Raw genomic sequence first — 20768 nt, forward strand, 5'->3', positions numbered from 1 at the left:
CTCTCTGATTCTGCTCTATTTTTCTATTTTGCTGTACAACAGTGTCGTATGGTATCTCCAAGCCCTCTCAGGGGTGTTTTACAAGGGTCAGGAAGGGGTCATGCGGTCTCACGCTGACCTTCTCTTTAATGGCTTCTTAATGAGAGCGTCCAAGAGGCAGGGAGAAGATCAGTTTGGAGAGGCTGGGTGAGATAACAATACTCCTTGGGGCGTGTGTGTGTGTGTGTGTGTGTGTGTGTGTGTGTGAGAGAGAGAGAGAGAGAGCGAGGGCACCATTTGACTACCCCCTTGCTCCATTTGAAGCCCTCTCCAAGCACTATGTTCCTCTCTGGGGGAAAGAGGAAATGACACATTGTAGCCTTGAATAAGGGCTGCAGCGCTGCACTGTCCACTGGGTCTGGCACAGGAGGGCGGTTGGATGATGTGGAGGTGTGGGTAGGGGGGAGGCGGGGACTGCTCTTTAATTTGCACAGCTTATGCTGATTTGATCATAAGCAATTAATCTCAATGGCTCAGCTGGGTTGCGGTGGGAGAACGGGGATGTGGATGCAGCAGTTACTTAGTTTCATCACAGTCACTGCAGATGTGAGTTATCGGGGGGGGGGGGGGGGGGGGGGCGTGACTTTTGGTTCACAATTGACTCCAAAACAGGATTTGACTGATAAATCAGCTCCATGTTTGCAGATGTGTCCTGTGTTAATAGAATTATAGCGTCTTCATCGGGATGTGTTCTTTCAGGTCCAGATAGGTCCAGTGTATTTGGGGAATTTTGCATTCACTCAAGACTGACAGAGGTCCATAAAGCAAAAGCTGCAACCTACTCAGGTTTTCCTCCCTGGCCTTCCAACCCTCCCTTCATCTACATTTATCTCACTCCTTTCCTGTTTAACCCTCATCTCTCCTCGTTCATTGTGATCTCCATCATAAACACTACGACTCACTCCATCACACTCCCTCGGTGCCCAGACTGTCACTGACCATTTTTCCGTCTCCCTCTCGCTCCCTCGGACTGGCTTTTCCTCTCCGTGGCACCATCCTCCTCCCATGCTGAGGCCAGAGCTTTCTGCATTGTTGGAGGCAGGTTGCCAAGGATACAAGCACAGAGAGGCGCAGTCTTAATGTTAGGAGATGGGAGAGATGAGCAGGGAGAGGGACGTAGTCTCCCTGATCACATATTAAAGCCCCACTGTGGAGTGTTCCTCTTTCCTCCGTGGACACGGGCAGTCTGTCAAGGAACCTCTTGTACGGCTCATTTGCTCTTTGGTTGTGTTTATGATTGCACGGTCATCTCGTTGGATTTGTGCTCTTGTCAGGCGGATGCATCAAATAGAGAAAAACAGAAAGTACATTATGGAGCAGGTAGGCAAGGTTCACAGGGAATACTAGCCCATCTTACATAAGGTGAGACCCTCTAGACCCTCTAGACCCTCTAGACCAGTGGTCACCAACCTTCTTGAGCCCAAGATACCTGGTCTTGGTTCTGAACCTGCTCAATACCTGCTCAATTGCATGTTCTCCCCGTGCATGCGTGGGTTTTCTCCGGGTACTCCGGTTTCCTCCCACATTCCAAAAACATGCTAGGTTAATTGCCCCCCCCAAATTGTCCATAGGTATGAATGTGAGTGTGAATGGTTGTTTGTCTATATGTGCCCTGGGATTGGCTGGCCACCAGTCCAGGGTGGAAGACAGCTGGGATAGGCTCCAGCACCCCTGCAATCCTCGTGAGGATAAGCGGCAGCAAATGAATGAATGAATGAATGAATGAATGTCTAAAGGGTATTAAAGAAATATTCCATCTGATTCTATCTGTCTCAGGTTCTGAGATAAAACCCCCACACCAATAATCTCACAGGCCAGTCCAACACCCCCACCCAGAGTTGTTTCCATTTTCCCTGTTAATATGACCCCTGGACCCGGCTGGACTGGCTGGACGGGACTTTTGGGCTTCTGCCTTTCACAGCTTCCTCCCTAGTGCACGTGGCCCATGCATGAAGCCATAATATGTCAACCTTCTCTCAAAGGTCTCAAAGGCCCGAGTGTTTCCCTTCCTTCCCCACCCAGCATTCTTTCCCCATGCACGGCTCTCCCCCACTCTTGGTCCACTTCCTCCAAGCCGCCACATTTATCTGCTTTACCCCACCTTTCATTAGCCCACACTTTATCTCCCATGATGACTTGATTTGCCCCCCCCATACAAAGACATACAACATACAATATACACAATATACATAAAAACAACTCCATCAGTGGAAATACAACAAACATTCATTCATTTTCTATACCGCTTATCCTCATTAGGGTCGTAGGCATGCTGGAGCCTATCCCAGCTGTCTGGTGGACTGGTGGCCAGCCAATCCCAGAGCACATATAGACAAACAACCATTCACACTCACATTCATACCTATGGACAATTTGGAGTGGCCAATTAACCTAGCATGTTTTTGGAATGTGGGAGGAAACCGGAGTACCCGGAGAAAAGCCACGCATGCACGGGGAGAACATGCAAACTCCACACAGAGATGGCCGAGGTTGGAATCGAACCCCGTTTTCCTTGCTGTGGGTCATGTGTGCTAACCACTGGAGTGCCGTGCCACCCTGGAATAAATTTAACAAAGGAAAAACATCTGGAATAGGTGCAGATTCTGGAACATCTAAAAGGTTTTCTGTGCGGGTTATTGTGTGTAGCTGCTCTACAGGAGAGCACAACTCAATACAAAAGGTTGAAAATGAGCATAATAGGTCTAATATTATAATAGGTCACAGGTGACACAATGTACTAAATGGTGATTTTTCCGGGCTGTTTTGGGGGTTTAAAGATGGAATGGGTGTGTCCCTTTATGTGCATTCTTAGCTGTCCATTTTGATGTCTTTTTCTATCTTTAGAACACACAGGAGAGAAAGATGTGTGTTCATGTCTCACATAAGGATTGCGGATGCTAGGCAAAATGCAGTATTCCTATAAAATGGAAGAAAGTCCAAATATGTGTCATTCCAGCTAAAAGTGGCGTGTATTAGGATTACAAACTGTAATGTATTAAAAGGTTTCATCCGGATTTGGCTGCAATTTTAATTTAACATGCAAAATCCTATTTAACTTGTTCAGATGTTTGTGTCAGAGCATCAGATCGGGTTTTAATTTGTTGTGCTTATGTAGGATCTTATTTGGATCAAATTTGGTTTCCGGATTCAATTTATTGAAAAAATTGCAGTTGTTTGCTCATCGACTCCGCAGGTGTGTCACCTGTTTGAGCCTTGGCGGAGGTACTTTCTGGGTACTTTTGTTTTGATATTCTCTTTCTCTCATAACTCCTCGTCTCTCCCGCCTTGCCTCCCTCCCACTCGCACTCCCTCTAAGCGGCATTAACTCCCCAGATTACCTTGAGCCCTGCAATCCTCCATCCCCCACAAACTCACCCCCTCCCTCCCTCTTTCCTATCTTCTCCTCGTTCGCTTGCTCACCTAGGCTCCTTCCGCATGTCAGCACAGCACTCAGTTTACAAAGTACATGTTGCTTCTCGGCTGCACGGTGGTTGAGTGGTTAGCGTGCAGACCTCACAGCTAGGAGACCAGGGTTCAATTCCACCCTCGGCCATCTCTGTGTGGAGTTAGCATGTTCTCCCCGTGCATGCGTGGGTTTTCTCCGGGTACTCCGGTTTCCTCCCACATTCCAAAAACATGCTAGGTTAATTAGCCACTCCAAATTGTCCATAGGTATGAATGTGAGTGTGAATGGTTGTTTGTCTATATGTGCCCTGGGATTGGCTGGCCACCAGTCCAGGGTGCCCAAAGACAGCTGGGATAGGCTCCAGCACCCCGAGGATCGTGAGGATAAGCGGTAGAAAATGGAAGTCTGCATTAATTAGCTCAATTTCGTTTCTTTAGAACACAAACTTTTTAAGATGGAATCTCATGAATTAGCCAGTATCATTTCCAAAATGGTATTTTATTACCGTTTGACAAAACTAATTCATAAGACGTCGCCCTCCTTGTTTTCCCTGCTGATGTGTAAACGTCTGACTTTGTGTTTTTCCCTCTCAGTGGCGTCACTCAAACTCAAGTCCAATTCCCCTTTTTCCCGTCTGTCATCACCGTGGTTCCATAGCGACAAAATCAATATCGCTTCCACCCAGCGAGGCGGCGATTTGTCAGTTGATTTAAATAAAAGTTATTGCTGAGCGACAGACCAGGCAGTTTGTCACTCCTGGCTGCTGGAGATGGAAGTCATTTTCTCAATTCAAACTTAACCTTGAGGAGAAAATACCAGTAGGCTGCCAAAGCAGCCCTGACCTCCACCGCCTTATCTTCCCGGAGAACTCCCTGTGAGAACGGTGAAAGGCGGAGGTCAGGATGGCGCCTTAAAAAGGCGAGTGACAACAAAATGTTGCCGTAGTTTGTCCACCGCCGTTGTCAATAACAGACGAAGATCAGAAAAGCGGAAATTGGCTTGGAGATCTTTTATCCCAAAGATTTCTTCAGGGATCTCAAGAGCTGCGAAACAACGGAAAAAGTATGCACTTTTCAAATATAGCTGGCTTATTGTGCACACGTACGTACACTTGCCCCTGTAAACACCCTCCCACCCACAGCCGCCCCCCCCTCAGCCTTTCTGGCTCCCCATTCACTCACCCACCCACCCACACTCCGTCACCCCATGGGCCACCTCTCACCCCTCTACTCAGGCAGTTGCCGATGCTCCTCATCCCTTCCACCCACACTAGCCCCCCCACCAGCTCATCCTCCCCCAGCAGTATCACCATCTCCACTCTCTCTCTCTCTCTCTATCTCCTTCTCTCTCCCCTGTCCTCTACCACTCTCTCCCCTCTGTCCCTCCCTCCTCGGAAGCCTTCAGGCTCTGCTTGATTTATGCCTGGCCTCCCTATATCACGCACACACCACCAGCGTTCCTATCTCTGGTGGAGGTTGTGGCCTGGCTAGTCCCTAAAAACAACAGAGGGAGGAGGACACAAGGATAGAGAGAATAACGGCTTCTTTTGCTTTTCCATCCTCCCTCCTTTTTAACCCGGCATTTTTTTCATTCCCCACTCCCACACTGCTTTTTAAATTGCCTTTGAATTCTTCAGCTGTTTTAGTGCCTCACTCCCTCTTCCCTCTTCTGAAAGGACTTTCTTACCTTCTCCAACGTCACCTCACCTCTTCAGGACCAACGCTAATCATGGCTGCCGTGCAAAGCAGCACTTTGAAGATTTGGAACAATACCATCTTTGTCTGCTTTATATGCCATCCTTTGCTAACTATTTGATACTCAAGAACATGCAGACATGATTGGATCAGAACCCAAACAACAATGCTAAGCCACACAATTGGGTTTCATACCACTTCTTCAACAAAGTAATGGTAATGGTAATGGTAATGGTAATGGTAATGGTAATGGTAATGGTAATGGTAATGGTAATGGTAATGGTAATGGTAATGGTAATGGTAATTGTAATGGTAATGGTAATGGTAATGGTAATGGTTTTATTTCATTTGAACATGCATCAGATTACAATTGAGTGCATCCCATAATCAGTTCCCAGTTCCACATGTCCAAAAGGAGTAGGAAGAAGCAAAGCTTATTAAATCCTACCCCTCCATCTGGTACTTTTACAATCAGTAACTGTTACATTTGTTCACTTCCTGCTTTCCATAATACAATTTAAGTTTTTTTTTTTTTTGTTTTGTTTTTTTTAATAATGTACCTCGTAGCGAAGTACTGGGTGATATGAGCATCCAATGCCATAATGGGTACCATAGTGCGTGTCAATATAGTGATATATATAGCACATCATGACTGGTTGAAGACTCTTCATCCTTGTATTTAGCAAACATCAACTGCTTGTATTGTTTCTTGAATTGGCTCATCGTTGTGCATTGTTTGATTTCCTTACTCAATCCATTCCATAGTTTGATTCCACATACTGAAATGCTATGGCTAGCATAACGTAGTCCTAGCATAGAAGTGTTTCAAATGTACTTCTTCCCTGAGATCATATTTCTCCTCTCTTGTAGAGAAGTATTGGATGACATTTTTAGCTAATTGCTTATTTTTAGCCTTATGCATTATTTTAGCTGTTTGAAGATGAACTATATCAGCAAGTTGAAGTATTAGTGATTTTAGAAATAAGGAGTTAGTATGTTCTCTGTAGGCGGCATTATGAATTATCCTTACTGACCTTTTTTGCAGTACATTTAGTGGGTGAAGATTGCTTTTATAGTTATTAAGTAGATTTACTGCAAGTAGCCAAGTTGCATTACTTACACTCAAAGAAACTTTTTCTATGGTGTGAAGTTATCAATTTATTGGTAAAAAAAAAGTGACCCATGCATAATTATGTAACAATATGATAAGGCTATGCATTATTATGCTTTCACAGTTACAGCCGGCCCTCTGGGTGCCGCCATAACGTGTAAAATCCACCATACTGTCTTTATTCATGTGTGCCAACTTATTACACTTATTCTCAAAGTTCCTGCTAACTGAGCCGTTAGCTAGACCCCGACTTGGGAAAGACCTCTTACACACACACACACACACACACACACGCACACACACACATACATAATACCCGTCCCATGTTTGCACTCCAAATCCAGACAAGGTGGTCGACAAGCCTTAGTACGTCACCACTTGACCCCCCCAGACGTGTTCTCCATTGTGTCTCACTACTTTGTCTGTTGATTTGGAGGTGAGGTGTTTTGGGTAGGGGGGGCAAGTGTCAGGTTACGTGTGTGGGAGCCAATGATCGCTATCTGTTTATTTATGTTTTCGTCTTATGAAAAACTCCCTTTCAGGGCCGTGTTTTGTACAGTCGGGGTTCATCAAGCAGGTATTTCCCAATTTGTTATGTGCACGATCATGTCAAAGGTCAGACCGGGTCATTTTTAGCACTAATAACATCCCATCGCCCAACACACACAGACATATGCACAAAAACACAGCCCTCTCCGACGCATGCTGTCGGCTGCAAAGCCTGCTTATGCTACGAGTGTATCTTGCGTCCATTAGCTGCAACTCCCTCAATGGACGATGAATGGCGCGTCTCTCACAACACGCGAGGATATTTCAACACGGCACATCTTTTATTCTAAGGCTAGTCGTGTTACCCCCGTCATTCAGCCCCTCATGCAATCCCAGCCATGCTTTTGGGGTCCGCGCTCACACATACGAACAAAGACATCCACCGTCCGCACATATTTGCTTTTCTTTTTTAAATGGGGGGCTTTATTTAGCATAAATGTGCAAGCCAAGGGTGCCTGGCTGCCATGGCAACAAAATTAAACTGAGGATCTCTTCAGAAAGCAGAAATCTAAATTATTCTTACTCTTTTATAAGCGAGAAAATGAAATTCCCCTCTCCATACAGAGACCAATGTGGAGGTCGGAGAAATATTGAAAGATGCTTTTTGGTTTAACCACGGATCTTCACAGGTCGTTAACAATCGGCATATGTGCACAAAGGAATGATGTAACGGCTGTGGCTCTCAAACCGCAGAAAAAACACGCTAATACGTGTGTCTACAAATCCTGAGCCTGGCGTTCCCATGACCAAATCCATAAGATGTGTGCACGGGATTAGGTGAGGACGTTCCTGCCGCTGGAAATGATTTTATCAGTCAGAACAGGATGAGATTTAAGAAACAGAATCTACGCCGACCCAATTACGCTTATATAAGTCAAGGATTATGTTGTGTATTCCGATTATTTGGAGCGGAAGCCTGTTTGTGGTCAGCTGAATAGTAATTTCAAATATCTGGTGCTTAGTTTGGGTAATATGAGTAAATCCCCAGAAAGAAGGTTAGCGGGCGAGCCACTCCTGGAGAAAACTCAGATAGCCATTTTGCAGATTTTGCGTCGTAATAAGTGCGTGTTATTGGCGTGTATGAATGACGCATTGTCGCTGGTTGACTGCGAGGAGGCGGGACTTGTTCCATGTGTAGATGGACATTTCCAAGGGATGCTGGGAAAAGCGTCCAAGGGTCACGCACTCGTCCACTGAAAAGTTGAGTGGCAAGAGATGAGCGTCGGACGCTCTTTTCTATCTTTCATTCGCCTCCTCCCTTCCTTCCATTGGTCTGCATTTCCTTTGTGTGTGTGTGTGTGTTGTGTGTGTGTGTGTGTGTTGTTGGCCAACAGCAGATCCATGTTATTGATTGACTCTTGTGGCTGCTGGGCTGCACACTGAAGGAAGGGGCATAGCTCTAATGAATTCCTGAATTCCTGCACCTCATGCCCCCTTTCTTAATTAACTTTGTGTGTGTGTGTGTGTGTGTGTGTGCGTGTGTGTGTTTGAGGGAGGAGGGTGGTTTTGTATTTTCTACATACATATGTATCTTATCTTCATCCTCCGCAGATCAACACCAGGGCTCTTACATTGGTTTTGTCTTTCCTTCCTCATCCAACCCAATGGGTCGTTCTTCAAAAGCTAGCTGCTCTTTTCTAATCATTGTATCGGCACCAGCCGCAATATTAGGTACCAGGGATCCACCAATATGGTTTTTTTCGAGCCGATGCCCATACTGATTTTTTTCCCATCACCCTTAGCCGACTGATTTTGCTTGGGACGATACAAATTTCATTTACATGAAAAATGACAATGATAACAAATATTACAGGTCTCAAGTTTAAACAAATATTGAAATGTGGGCTGCACGGCGATCGAGTGGTTAGCGCGCAGACCTCACAGCAAGGAGAACCGAGTTCAATTCCACCCTCTGCCATCTCTGTGTGGAGTTTTCATGTTCTCTCCGTGGGTTTTCTCCGGGTACTCCGGTTTCCTCCCACATTCCAAAAACATGCTAGGTTAATTAGCCACTCCAAATTGTCCATAGGTATGAATGTGAGTGTGAATGGTTGTTTGTCTATATGTGCCCTGGGATTGGCTGGCCACCAGTCCAGGGTGTGCCCCGCCTCTCGCCCCAAGACAGCTGGGATAGGCTCCAGCATACCCGTGACCCTCGTGAGGAAAAAGCGGTAGAAAATGAATGAATGAATGAATGAATGAATATCCCAGCATTTCTTGAATACATGCCAATATCCAAGACATCCATCTATTTATTGTGAGGTCATATATCTACACCGAGCATGAAAAATGCCAAATAGTGGTCAACGTTGACCTAGTGGGCTGTGTGAAGAGGCTGTGGAGCCATCAGTATTCCAGACATGGAGGCAAACTACTGTCTGTCACCTTGACTTCCCCTGCATAAGACATGGCTGCACAGGAAACATATACTACAATCTTGTTTTGGGTTTATATTTCCTCTTTTCCTCTCATATGTTCATGTTCACGCTTATTTATTACCCATGAAGTTGGTCCTCAGCTACTCAGCACATCAACATACGTATTAGAACGTCAAAAGAAGGATGTCCAGCGCAGTCAAGTCACCCATAATTATACATCCACAATAGTGCACATCAGTGTGTGTGTGTGTGTGTGTGTGTGTGTGTGTGTGTGTGTGTGTGTAGCTTATGACTTGACTCGTATGAGGAAGCTGGTTGTCTTCAGTAAAACGCCAATTGGGATTGAAGAGAAATGTGTATTCTCTGTGCTCGTGTGTCTGTAAGAGTGTGTTCATCTGTTGTTGACGGTGTTCCACACCCACAGTGGAACCTCCAACATCGCATCTGTTGCTGCCAGCCCATCTACACACTCCACTTTCCACAACACTGACAGCACAGACATAACACACAGAAGCGCATGCGTCTGCCTTCATAACATTCAGCCTTGCATTTTAGCGGACTGGTGATGATGATGATGATGATGATGATGATGCACATTGAGGAGCAACGGGAGAGCGGGCTGAATGAGACGTAATGGTAGTACGTAATGGTAGTCCGTGTGGAGCTGAGAGGGTTTAACGGAACGGCTTTAATATGTGTTCTAGTGTTCTCGCTCGCTGATATCGCTGTCAGGTGAAAGCTTTCAATCGTGGCAACGTTTTTGTATGAACGCCATCCTTTTTCTCCTCTCTCCAAGCCAGTCACAAATCCACGAGTGGTAGAGTACGCGGCCTCCACGGGCTTGTAATCCTTGGAAGGAAGTGGAAGCAACAGCGTGTGAAGCCTTGGGCGCCGCCATCTGAATATGTTGCATGAAGTGGCGTTTTGGCGATGGCAGCGATGAGTGACCGTCTTGTCTTCTGCCGCTTCTTGTCTATTCAGGCGCAGATGTGACCGAGCCCAACAGCTCAGACAGCCGCGGCGAACGCCTAGACTTTTTCCTCAAACAGGAAGAGGCTCTGGCGGCAGAGCCGGGCTTCCTGGGTACCAACGAATCAGAGGAGGCGAGCAGAGGAGGAGGAGGAGGAGGAGGAGGCGGCTGTGGGACAATCTCGTCGGTAGCCAACCTGAAGGCAGCGCTGATGAGTAAGAACAGCTTGCTGTCACTGCGGGCTGAGATGATGGGAGATGATAACCCCCTGCTGTATGAGTACCTCCCCAAGGGAGGACACTCCCTTTCTTGTAAGTCCTTTGTTTACTAACTCACACACACCCTAAACACCCATCACTGTGGATATAAGATCATGTATGCTATCGTCCTCCACACTGTCACACCCAAAATATTGGACATCTTGGATACAATCTGGCACTCTAGATTGACTTATAGCTCTTTCCACAAGTTACAGGTTTGTTCCTAAACTCTGAAAGGGTCAAAGGTAAAAAAAATAATACATTTGAGAGTGCCGACCCCAAGACTTCACACATGCAGGATATAACAGGTGCTTATTAGCGCTATCATCACATAGCACGGTTTTGTTGGCTAACGTGCTATTTGAACCATCTTTAACATCTGAACCAATTTAACTCATCTTCAACGTTCACTAAATGGACTTGTGAGGTCACATAATGTAGCCGTGCTCTCGCTAGCCAGCCGTTTGTGTTGACCATAAGCATCCTATTTTCATAGGTCTGAATGCATGTGGTTGTGTTTGTGTACGGTGCCGCCTGACTGCGTGTCGCTGCCAGTGATGACTCCTCAGCCCTGACTCAGCGTCAGAACATTTTGTTGGGATAGCTCGCGTTGTCGAGAGAACATTTGTTTTGCTTGTTTGTGAAAGTTTCTTTGAGCGTCTCACTGCAGTGCACCGTTTGTCAAAGTGTTAACAACAGACATCAGTTCAACTCCACCGTGTCGCTTAAGTCGTGGAGATCTTTGGTGCGCGCCGCGGCGCGACAAAAGGGCTGTTTTGAATTTCATTGCTGAAAAAATGGTAATGGTTTTATTTCATTTGAACATGCATCAGGTTACAACTGAGGGCATCCCATAATCAGTTCCCAGTTCCACATGTCCAAAAGGAGTAGGAAGAAGCAAAGCTTATTAAATCCTACCCCTCCATCTGGTACTTTTACAATCACTAACTCTTACATTTGTTCACTTCCTGCTTTCCTAATACATTTAAGTTTTAATTTAAAATTTAATTTAAAAAAAATTTAATTAAAAAAAATGTTTAAAATTTAATTAAATTTTTTTAATTTTATTTTTTTTATGAATTTTTTTACATTTTTAAATTTTTTGTCACGTACTCAGTTATATGAGCATATCACCATAATGGGTACCATAGAGCGTGTCAATATAGTGATATATATAGCACATCATGACTGGTTCAAGACTCTTCATCCTTGTATTTAGCAAACATCAACTGCTTGTATTGTTTCTTGAATTGGCTCATCGTTGTGCATTGTTTGAGGGTCTTACTTGCTGTAGCAACATTAAAAAATTGACAGAATGGGCAAGAATATGTAAATTTTATTTAGCTGTAACCGTTTAGAACTTGGGCTGCTATTGGATAGCTGCAACCTTATTTAGAACTCCTAAGCTTTGGTTAGCAAATGCATGACTTTTATAGGACCCATAATATCATGAGAATGCATGTATACGGTTTATCATTTTACCTTATGTAGTATCCAGTGATGGTGTTAAACAGTCGGTGTCTTTATTTGAACGTGTAAACATTTACGTCCCTTTCAGTGTGCATGGGAAAATAACGTGTTTGAGTCTTGTGCGTTTGTGTTTCTTAGCATCTACTGGCTAGTAATTGGATCTTTTGTCCTGAGCTGCGCCTGTCTTTGTGCACAAAAAAAGAAAAAAGAAAAAAAAAGAGGTTGGAGGACAACTCGGGGCCCCGTCATGCCCCACTCAACTATAAAATGAAAGTCAGGGCCACAACAACTGAAAAGATGTTGCGGTGGAACACACCTTGTTAAGTGTGTGCGATTGAGTTGTTTCTGTTCGTTCGAAGGGGAACGACTTGCCGTCCCTGACGGGCTCCAGACCAGACGCTTGCATACGCTCATAGAACCGCACCAGCCTTGACTGTATCCGAGTAGCACATCGGGTCAAATCACCAAAACATAACACATGAAGGAAAACACAGAGACATGGAAGGGGTTTTTGGTCGCTTGTTTTGAATTGGCCTCCACCATCGGGGGTGAGGGAAATGGCCTACAGCTCCCCTTCCTCCCAGGACTTGTCCCCGCGTCTAAATGAGGACGTCAAATAAACAAAAGCTACCTCAGATTGCTGGGTAGAGGAGAAGTCACCCTGCTGCTCTCTGCCTCCTTGGCTCCACTTAGCCCTCTTCTTCCCCCTCTTGGTTCCTCCCTCCGTGCTTCTCCTTCACCCCTACTTCACATCCTTCCTGTCCCTTTTTTCCTTGCCTTACTCCCCCACAATCTCCCTCCCTCGGTCCATCCATCCACTTCTCCTTCACCCCTCCTTAACACTCATCTCTCACACTCTCCCTCATTACCTCCCCTTCCGACCGCCTCGTTCCCTTCCTCCTTATTTGGCTTGCTCTTGTTTCTTTGCCCCTCTGTGCTTTATTGTGGAGCATCAAAGTGCATCGGTTCAAGATCCTGGGAAAGTATTGATCATGGGGAAGGAGGGAAGGAAAGGTCACCTGGTCCAATTCAAGGGAGGCCCCTCAAAGTCAGCAGAAAGACTTGACTTTTTGCCACCTTTGTGTGTGCTACCTTTGTATCCCTGAGTGGCCTCAGACCTTTATTTATAGAGGTGGGATAAATGACAACATACCATGGAAAATTGGCTTTTCAATGGCCTACTTTTCATATGATTCACTTTTTGATAAAGATGTCTCGGTTGTGAGCAGATTCTGCAAAATTGAAAAGGTTTTCTGTGCGGGTTATTGTGTGTAGCTGCTCTATAGGAGTCCATAACTCAATACAAATGGTTGCAAAATCAGCATAATAGATCCCCTTTAAGGTAAAAGTGACATAAAATGTTCATTTATCGTATCATTTTTTAAATGTAATTACCAAAACATGTATGCTAATAAGTCATATATATATATTGTACATTACATAATATTGTAATATTTTACCCAACCTAGTGTGTAAAATGAATACAATTTTATTTCATTTTTCATAATTTTAATTATAATTTCACAAAATATGGACAATTTAGAGTCCCAACTTAACCTAGTTAATGCATGTTTTTTAATTTAATATCCCCTAATTATGAACTATTATTAACTATTATTCCTCTTAATATTAAGAGTTCATTCTCCTAGAATTGTGACTTTTTCTTGTTAGAATATGACTTTTCTCTTATTATTTTGACTTTATTGTAAAGCTGTTTTTGTCCATTCATTTTTTCTTTTTTGTTTGCATAATATTTTGACTTTATTCTAACATTGTAACTTTTTCCTCAACCTAAATTTCCAGACAGTATAACTTTATTTGTTGTTTTGTTTGTTTCTCATAATATTACAATATATACGAGAATAAGTTATAATCTCATATAATTTTGCCTTTATACTTGTACAGCTGATATTTTATATTTGTTGTTTTTTTTACTATTCTTGTTAAATGTTATGTTTAGAATGGGCTGTGGGCTAATTAAACCAAACATCCGCGGGTCGCAAATGGCCTCCAACCACACTTTGGACTCCCCTGGTTTAGCACATCAAGGTGGACAACATTAAAACTCAAGAAACAAATGTAATTCATGTTTAAGTGCCTTGGTTGGTGCTGCTGTTTTGGTTAGCGGTGGAGTTTGAACTTGATCAGGAGTTAACTCTTTAATGTCCACACGACCATTTCCAAAGGGAGTTTTTATTCCATTGTTATATTGGGAATTTGCTACGAACCTGACCCTCACCTTGTTGACCAGACGTGTAATTCCCATGTACCTGTCTGCTGTCTCGTGTAAAGGGTCACGGACAACACGCTTCAAAGCATGTGGTACTTCAAAAATACCGTGCAGACAACCAGTCTGTCAGTCAGCCTCCCCAATTCAATTCAGATCAATGGGATTTGACCCTTTGTGTGTTAAGCAATCGAAGTCAGACAGTGGATTTGGCCAGACCATCCCTCGTGCCCCTGTCCACTCTGACACCGTGCAGAACATCCAATTAACTACAGGGATCATACCGACGTTCCTGTCTCGCTCTCATCTAAGCACATCTAAGTGAAATGGGACCTTTTATGCTTTTGACACTTTTCTCAACTATACTCCACCCTGGACTGGTGGCCAGCCAATCACAGGGCACGTATAGACAAACAACCATTCACACTCACATTCATACCTATGGACAATTTGGAGTGGCTAATTAACCTAGCATGTTTTTGGAATGTGGGAGGAAACATGTGGGAATGTGGGAAAGAACATGCAATGCAAACAAAACCACACATAGATGGCCGAGGGTGGAATTGAACCCTGGTCTCCTAGCTGTGAGGTCTGCGCGCTAACCACTAGACCACTGTGCAGCCTTGCTTTGTGTTTGAAATAGTTGAATACAGTATAGTACTGTAGTACTGTAGTACTGCAGTACTGCAGTACTGTAAGCTCTCCTAATGGCTGACATTAGGCTCTGTGGAGATACACCTGATGAATTGATTAGTGTGGATATTTCATATCGCTTTCTCCTTCACCGTGCCCCCCCCCCCTTTGTTTGGCTCCTCCTGTTGCCGCCAGAGGTGGGAAAGAGAATGGGAGTTGAGCGTTCGTGTGTGTTCCCAGTAAGTGGGAGTGTCGGGTGCAGTTGTTCAACATTCCAGGAATCCATCCACGGTCAAGCTTCCATGTTGTATGATTCTGTCTATTGTGTAGAGGAGGGCCATGAACGGCCCCCCCACCGCATAACTCTGCTGCCCACACTGGCACGTATCCGCAACGCTCTCAATCCACAGTACATGCAATGCATTGTGGGATAATGAATATCAACATGGAGAAAAGGGCGAGCTGGAATCATGGAGTGGGAATAGTAATCGTGAGGTCTGGGATTTTTTTATCAAAATCTTTGAGTCTAAACTTGTTGCTGTTGAACATCCTCCCTGGTTGATGTCCTTTGGCCCTGCCAATACACAAAGTCTTCGATATGAGCTGCAAGATGGCTCGTCTCCAAAACAACCTCCCTCCACGCTACAGAGGATCCTCAAGCCCTCTCCTTATATGCATTTTACCCACTCACAGAGCTGCGGCACACACACACGCACACACACACACACACACACGCACACACGGCCATCCTGTGTGCATCATGTGGGTGGAAGGAGAAGGAGAAGGAGAGCAGAGGAGCAAATGGAAAAGAGAAAGAAAAGAAGCCCTCCTCAGCCTTTCCCCTCGGCTGCTGGAAAGTGAAACTTCAGAGTTTTTTCTTCCTCCCCCTCTCCATCGTGTTTGATAGTGCAGCACTGGCAGCCACCGTGTGCCCGCCACCACCCCCCCGCGTACCCCCCCGCGTGCCCCCCTGCCCACTCTCGCCTGTTATGTTGTGGTGGCCAGCTGCTAGCAGAGTATGCGGTTGTACGTGAGTGGGTGGGTGAGACTCGTTTCCTGTGTTCCTCAGGGCTCCACTCCAACAACTACTGCAGCACACTCCGGCCAGGGGCCACGGGGGCCACAGGGGCCACGGGGGCCGCAGGGGCCGCTATTCATAACAAACAGGGGGCTGGCTCCTCTCCTACTCCTACTCTTCTTCCTCCTCATCTTCCATCAACACCACCACCATCATCATCAACATCGTCCTACCGCCCACCCTCTCCACGACACCCCACCGAGCCCCGGCCCCTGGAGGCCACCGGTTTGCGGGCGGGGGCATCCGGGCTGCACTCAGACACCCTGGACATGGAAGTGGAAGAGGCCCCCGAGGGCCTGGCGCCCTCCACCCTGCCTGAGGTAAGCAGTCCAAATCCTGATTTGACTCCAGGGGTGGAGTCTGGTCTTTGGGTAGCGCCCCTCCCCGTGGATGAAACGTTGCTTCCTGTGAATAGTTGGGAGCATTCACGGGAATGCCTCACCCTGTCGGAGTAAACTCCCCCAGGGGTGGAGTGACGATGGCGTAGAAAGTGACGTGATGTGACGGAGGGGGGGGATGATGCAATAGAGACACTTTCTATCCTCCATCATCCCTCCATCCGCTTTTCATGTCTTTCATTTGGAATCTGGCACATTTCCTGCTGTGGGAATCTCTTTGCTTTTTATTTCTTTCCAGATATCTTTAGTCATAGATTTGTTGTTCATGTAGCTAGAAGCGCTAGTGCTAACGTAGCTGGATACTTCCTGTGTGTGCTCTAAGATAGCAGATAGCCACCTAGCTAGTCGTAGAAGACAGTAGCCACGTTTACATGACGAGTTTTTCTCTTTCCGAATGACCTTTCCCAAAGCAATGGTATCCATGGAAAGCAATATTCCAATGGCGTGTCTACATGCGCCGCTATAATCAACCAGAATAGTCAATGGGCATGCCCAGTAAAGCGTAAACACCAACATCACGTGATACCGACTTCCTGGAGTTTTTCTTTCACTTGTTGGAATAACTCCGTATTGACAGTTTTTCGAAATTGAGTTTGAATCCAAAAGAAACTTTCCTTAGCAGTCCAGTGCCGATTGCTGGCCTCCACGTGTGGAGCTGCGTGTTACGTCATATCTCAGCATTGGCTGAAAGAACGCACCCGGGAACAGGAAAAGATAAAGTTCAATCTTGCTAATATTTGATAATGAAGCTGGCCACATGTTTTATATAGATATGTATTTTCTTTTGGAATAAAAGTGGACTTGTGAATGGCGTATAGAAGGGTTTAGATTCTGTTCCACAGATGGCGCTAATGCACACCAAAGCTGCTTGCCAACCGCCAATAAACAACAGAAGAAGAAGAAGAACGCAGTCTGGCAACTTTCCGTTTGAGCGGGTACAAGATACCTCAATCGGATTGGGGAAAGGAATATTCCACCCCTGGGAATCCCATTATATATTCATTGGGATTGGCACTTTTCTTTGGGAATGAGGCGTATACAAAGGTTACATTCTTTCCCTTTGAGCAAATAACCCCAATGGAATTGGAATATTTGGGTCCATGTATACGTGGCTAATGGAATATTTGGGTCCATGTATACGTGGCTAATGGAATATTTGGGTCCATGTATACGTGGCTAATGGAATATTTGGGTCCATGTATACGTGGATAATGGAATATTTGGGTCCATGTATACGTGGCTAATGGAATATTTGGTTCCAGGTATACGTGGCTATCGGAATATTTGGTTCCAGGTATACGTGGCTAATGGAATATTTGGTTCCATGTATACGCGGCTAATGAGAGGTTTGCTCTTGCAGCTTAAGATTTTATTTTGTGCTCTTCGGTGTACGTCCGTGTGGGCGTGGCTGAGTGTGATTTTATGCGGTCAGCCTTTATAGGAGGCGTATTTGATTCTCAACAAGTGTCCATATATCTGCGGACAAGCCATCTGTTTGCCCAGTGCATGGTGTTGGTCTCTCAGCAGGGGGGGGGGTCAGGATTCAGGCTTCAGGAATCAGTTTAGACCAAAGAGTATGAGGGGAAATGATATGGTCACTGCAGGCCAAGCTAGGTTGTCATTCCAAAGACGTTTAGCGTATTGAGACGTCCAAAGACGTCCAAAGACGTCTTGCGGTATATTCCCAGCTTGCATGCCCAGACCTCTCATACACTCGCTTTCAGTTTGTGTGGCATAACGGGATCTTCTGTGCTTTCAGGATGGTGGGAAAGACAAGGAAGAAGTGAAGGACTACAACGCAGGTAACATACTGGATATAATATCTTGGTATGTCGTTTGTGATGGTGTACATTTCACTCCATTTCATTCCTTTTGTCTGTGCTGCAGCTTTGGAAGGCGCCCGGTCTCCTATGGAGAGGGATCAGATGGCCAAAGGGACTTTAGCAGCGGCGACTTTCGTTGTGGGCAAAGGGACTAAATCAGGGGTCCTACCGGAGCCCGGTGCCTGGAACTCGCAGGGGTTTTCCTGCTCCCTGTGCAAGCGGCTGTTCAACAGTCTGGAAGACCTGAGGGAGCACGAGTACGGCCACACCTTGTCGCTCATGGCGATGTCCCTGGACTGGTCGGCCATGCACAGTTCCTTCAACCAACCCCGCCATCAGCCCCAGCCCCAGCCCCAGTTTCTGCACTACCCGGAGTCTCTGTATCGCACCGCAATGGCCGAGGCCGCCCCGGCACGCTACCTCTGCTCGCAGTGTCCGGCCAGTTTCACCCTCAAGTCCAATGCCGACCGCCACGAGAAGACCATCCACTTCAAGAAGAAGCTCATGCAGTGTGTGTACTGTTTGAAGTATTTCAGGGACCGCACAGACCTGCACAGGCACCTCTCCTCGGTCCACTCCAAGGAGAGGGACCACATCTGCCCGGCCTGCGCAAAGTCCTTTAGCACCCAGAAGAACCTGGCCACCCACGTTAAAGTCTGCTGCCAGGTGGGGGCCGGGCCGGGGGGCAGCAGTGGCATGGAAACGTCTCAGGGTGGGGTTGAAGTTCCTCTATGGAGGCTTTCTGAACAGGTGAAAGTTGAAAGTAACCGTAACGTAGTGGATGTGGACAACTGAGTCATATTTATCCGATCCATTTATTTCCATTTATTGAACACATTTTATCAACAGTTTACAAAGTCCTGCACAGACGAGAAAATAAAATACAATAAATAAAGGTACAAATTGAATTGAATCCAAAACTAAAAGATCAAATAGGAAATCAAATAGTAAAATAGATATTAAAATATTAAAAACAAGAAGCAAAGCAATTAAAGTATTAAAAATAAAACAAAAGAAGTAAAAGACTTAGGACCATACGACTCACTACGAGTTAAAAGCCAGAGAATAAAAGTGGGTTTAAGACGAGACTTAAAGCTTTCGATGTTGGGGGAGAGTTCCATAGTTTGGGGCCAAACACAGAAAAGGCCTGGTCTCCCCTGGTCTCCCCTGGTCTCCCCTGGTCTCCCCTGGTCTCCCCTGGTCTCCCCTGGTCTCCCCTGGTCTCCCCTGGTCTTAAGTCTCGTCTTGGGCACCACAAGTTGGAGCATGCCCTCGGACCTCAGTGACCGTGCTGGAGATATTTTGAGGCAGCGGCCAATGCCACTGATGGGTAATTATTTTTGACCAACTCTATAACGGCGGTAAGACGGTAGTTTAATTCCGTTGGGAAAATCGGCTACTCGAAGCTTGTCTTATTGAATGTGGTGAATTTAGGTTTTGGGTAGTTGAGATCAGGACTGATACGACTAGTTTGCAGCGCCGGGTGAGGAGACAGGACAGCTGAGACGTATAAGCGACGGGGTCCACAACCAAAACCACATAACGCTCCATAAGTTCCTCTGAATCAGCTGAAAAAGCTCAACTCCAAAGGTTCAACTCCGCCAGGCTTCTCCACGGCTCAGCACTCTGCCCAACCACACCACCTGCAGGACACTGAGTGTACTGCAAGCCGTGGGCACACACGCATGCTTTAAAATGTAAATTCAGGAGAACATTGATATTTGCGTTGTTGACCCGGAGGTGGAGGTCCAGTAGGAGTCGCTCGTCTTACGTAATAAGCTGGACCCCCGTCACACGTCGCTAATGGAAGGGCGGAGCTCAACAGGACAAAGCCAGCTAAAACAATAGCGGTGGGAGTCAGGTGGGGGTCGGGTGGGGGTTGGGTGGTGTCATCTTCTGTTGTCCATCTTGGCTGGACTTCGTAGCTGCACAGAATCAGGCAATGATTGGTTCTTCATGACAACAGGCCTCTTTAACCCTTGACCCTTAACTGAGGAAATGAGCATGGGGGCGGGGGGGGCGCCCTTAAAGCGGATGATTGTAGCCATGCAGGAACATCAGAGTGGTCAGGACCAGAAGAAAGGAAAAGGCTGGATGAAGAAGCAAAACGAGACGAGAGGGTCGGAGTGCGTCTGCAGGATATTGGACCAGGCTTTATTAAATCCACACTGCTGTCTGCCAAAGATTTTCTCCCGAGACCTTACAGCGAACCTTTACTCTGTAACTTGAAAACAACATCTCCAATGACAATCTCCAACATCTCAAACGACGCCTTGCCGTCATTTGCACCCGTGATGATGGCAAAGACCACGGATCCACTGAATGAGCTTCACGCCAGCCAATAGAAGCCGAGTCAGCGTCGATGTGGGACTGATGCCCTTTTTTCCCACACCAGCCTCCCTCCTGTCAGACCGGATTCCCCTTCCTCAGGTAGCACTCGGTGTCCTGAGCGTTGAGAGAAGTCGGGAGTTAATCAGGAAGCGGATGCATGGGAATGGCTTTTTAAAAAAGTGCATCCTGTACAGTATATTTTGTTATGAATATTCAAGATGTATTACTCTTTGAAAAGGTGCTGTAAAATAAGATGTACTTTTACAATACTGCAATTAAACTATGAAAACATGGCAACTTGCGTGTGGGGGGTGGTTTTGTTTTGGCTTTATCCAGGAGTTACTCACTTCCATCACACAACGTTGTTAATATGGTAATGGTAATGGTAATGGTAATGGTAA

General features: G+C 45.9%; 1 protein-coding gene across 4 annotated transcripts in view; it reads left to right on the forward strand.

The window, feature by feature from the left end:
- The window catches only part of zbtb46 (zinc finger and BTB domain containing 46), a 64785-nt gene that overhangs the window by 38924 nt on the left and 5093 nt on the right, over window positions 1-20768 (forward strand). For 2 of the 4 annotated variants that reach the window (XM_078796541.1, XM_058052472.2), the window contains exons 4-7: window positions 10159-10458; window positions 15807-16135; window positions 17973-18015; window positions 18101-19141. In XM_078796541.1, coding sequence (XP_078652667.1) covers window positions 10159-10458; window positions 15807-16135; window positions 17973-18015; window positions 18101-18831 — 1403 coding nt within the window. In that variant the 3' untranslated portion in view covers window positions 18832-19141. Of the gene's footprint in view, window positions 1-10158; window positions 10459-15806; window positions 16136-17972; window positions 18016-18100; window positions 19142-20466; window positions 20477-20768 lie in introns of those variants that run through there. The other 2 variants (XM_058052475.2, XM_058052474.2) reach the window with 2 other exon arrangements.

This window comes from Doryrhamphus excisus, linkage group LG15 (genome assembly GCF_037039965.1).
Source record: "Doryrhamphus excisus strain RoL-2023G ecotype Guam linkage group LG15, RoL_Dexc_Guam_v1.1, whole genome shotgun sequence".
In the NCBI taxonomy this organism is placed as follows: domain Eukaryota; kingdom Metazoa; phylum Chordata; class Actinopteri; order Syngnathiformes; family Syngnathidae; genus Doryrhamphus; species Doryrhamphus excisus.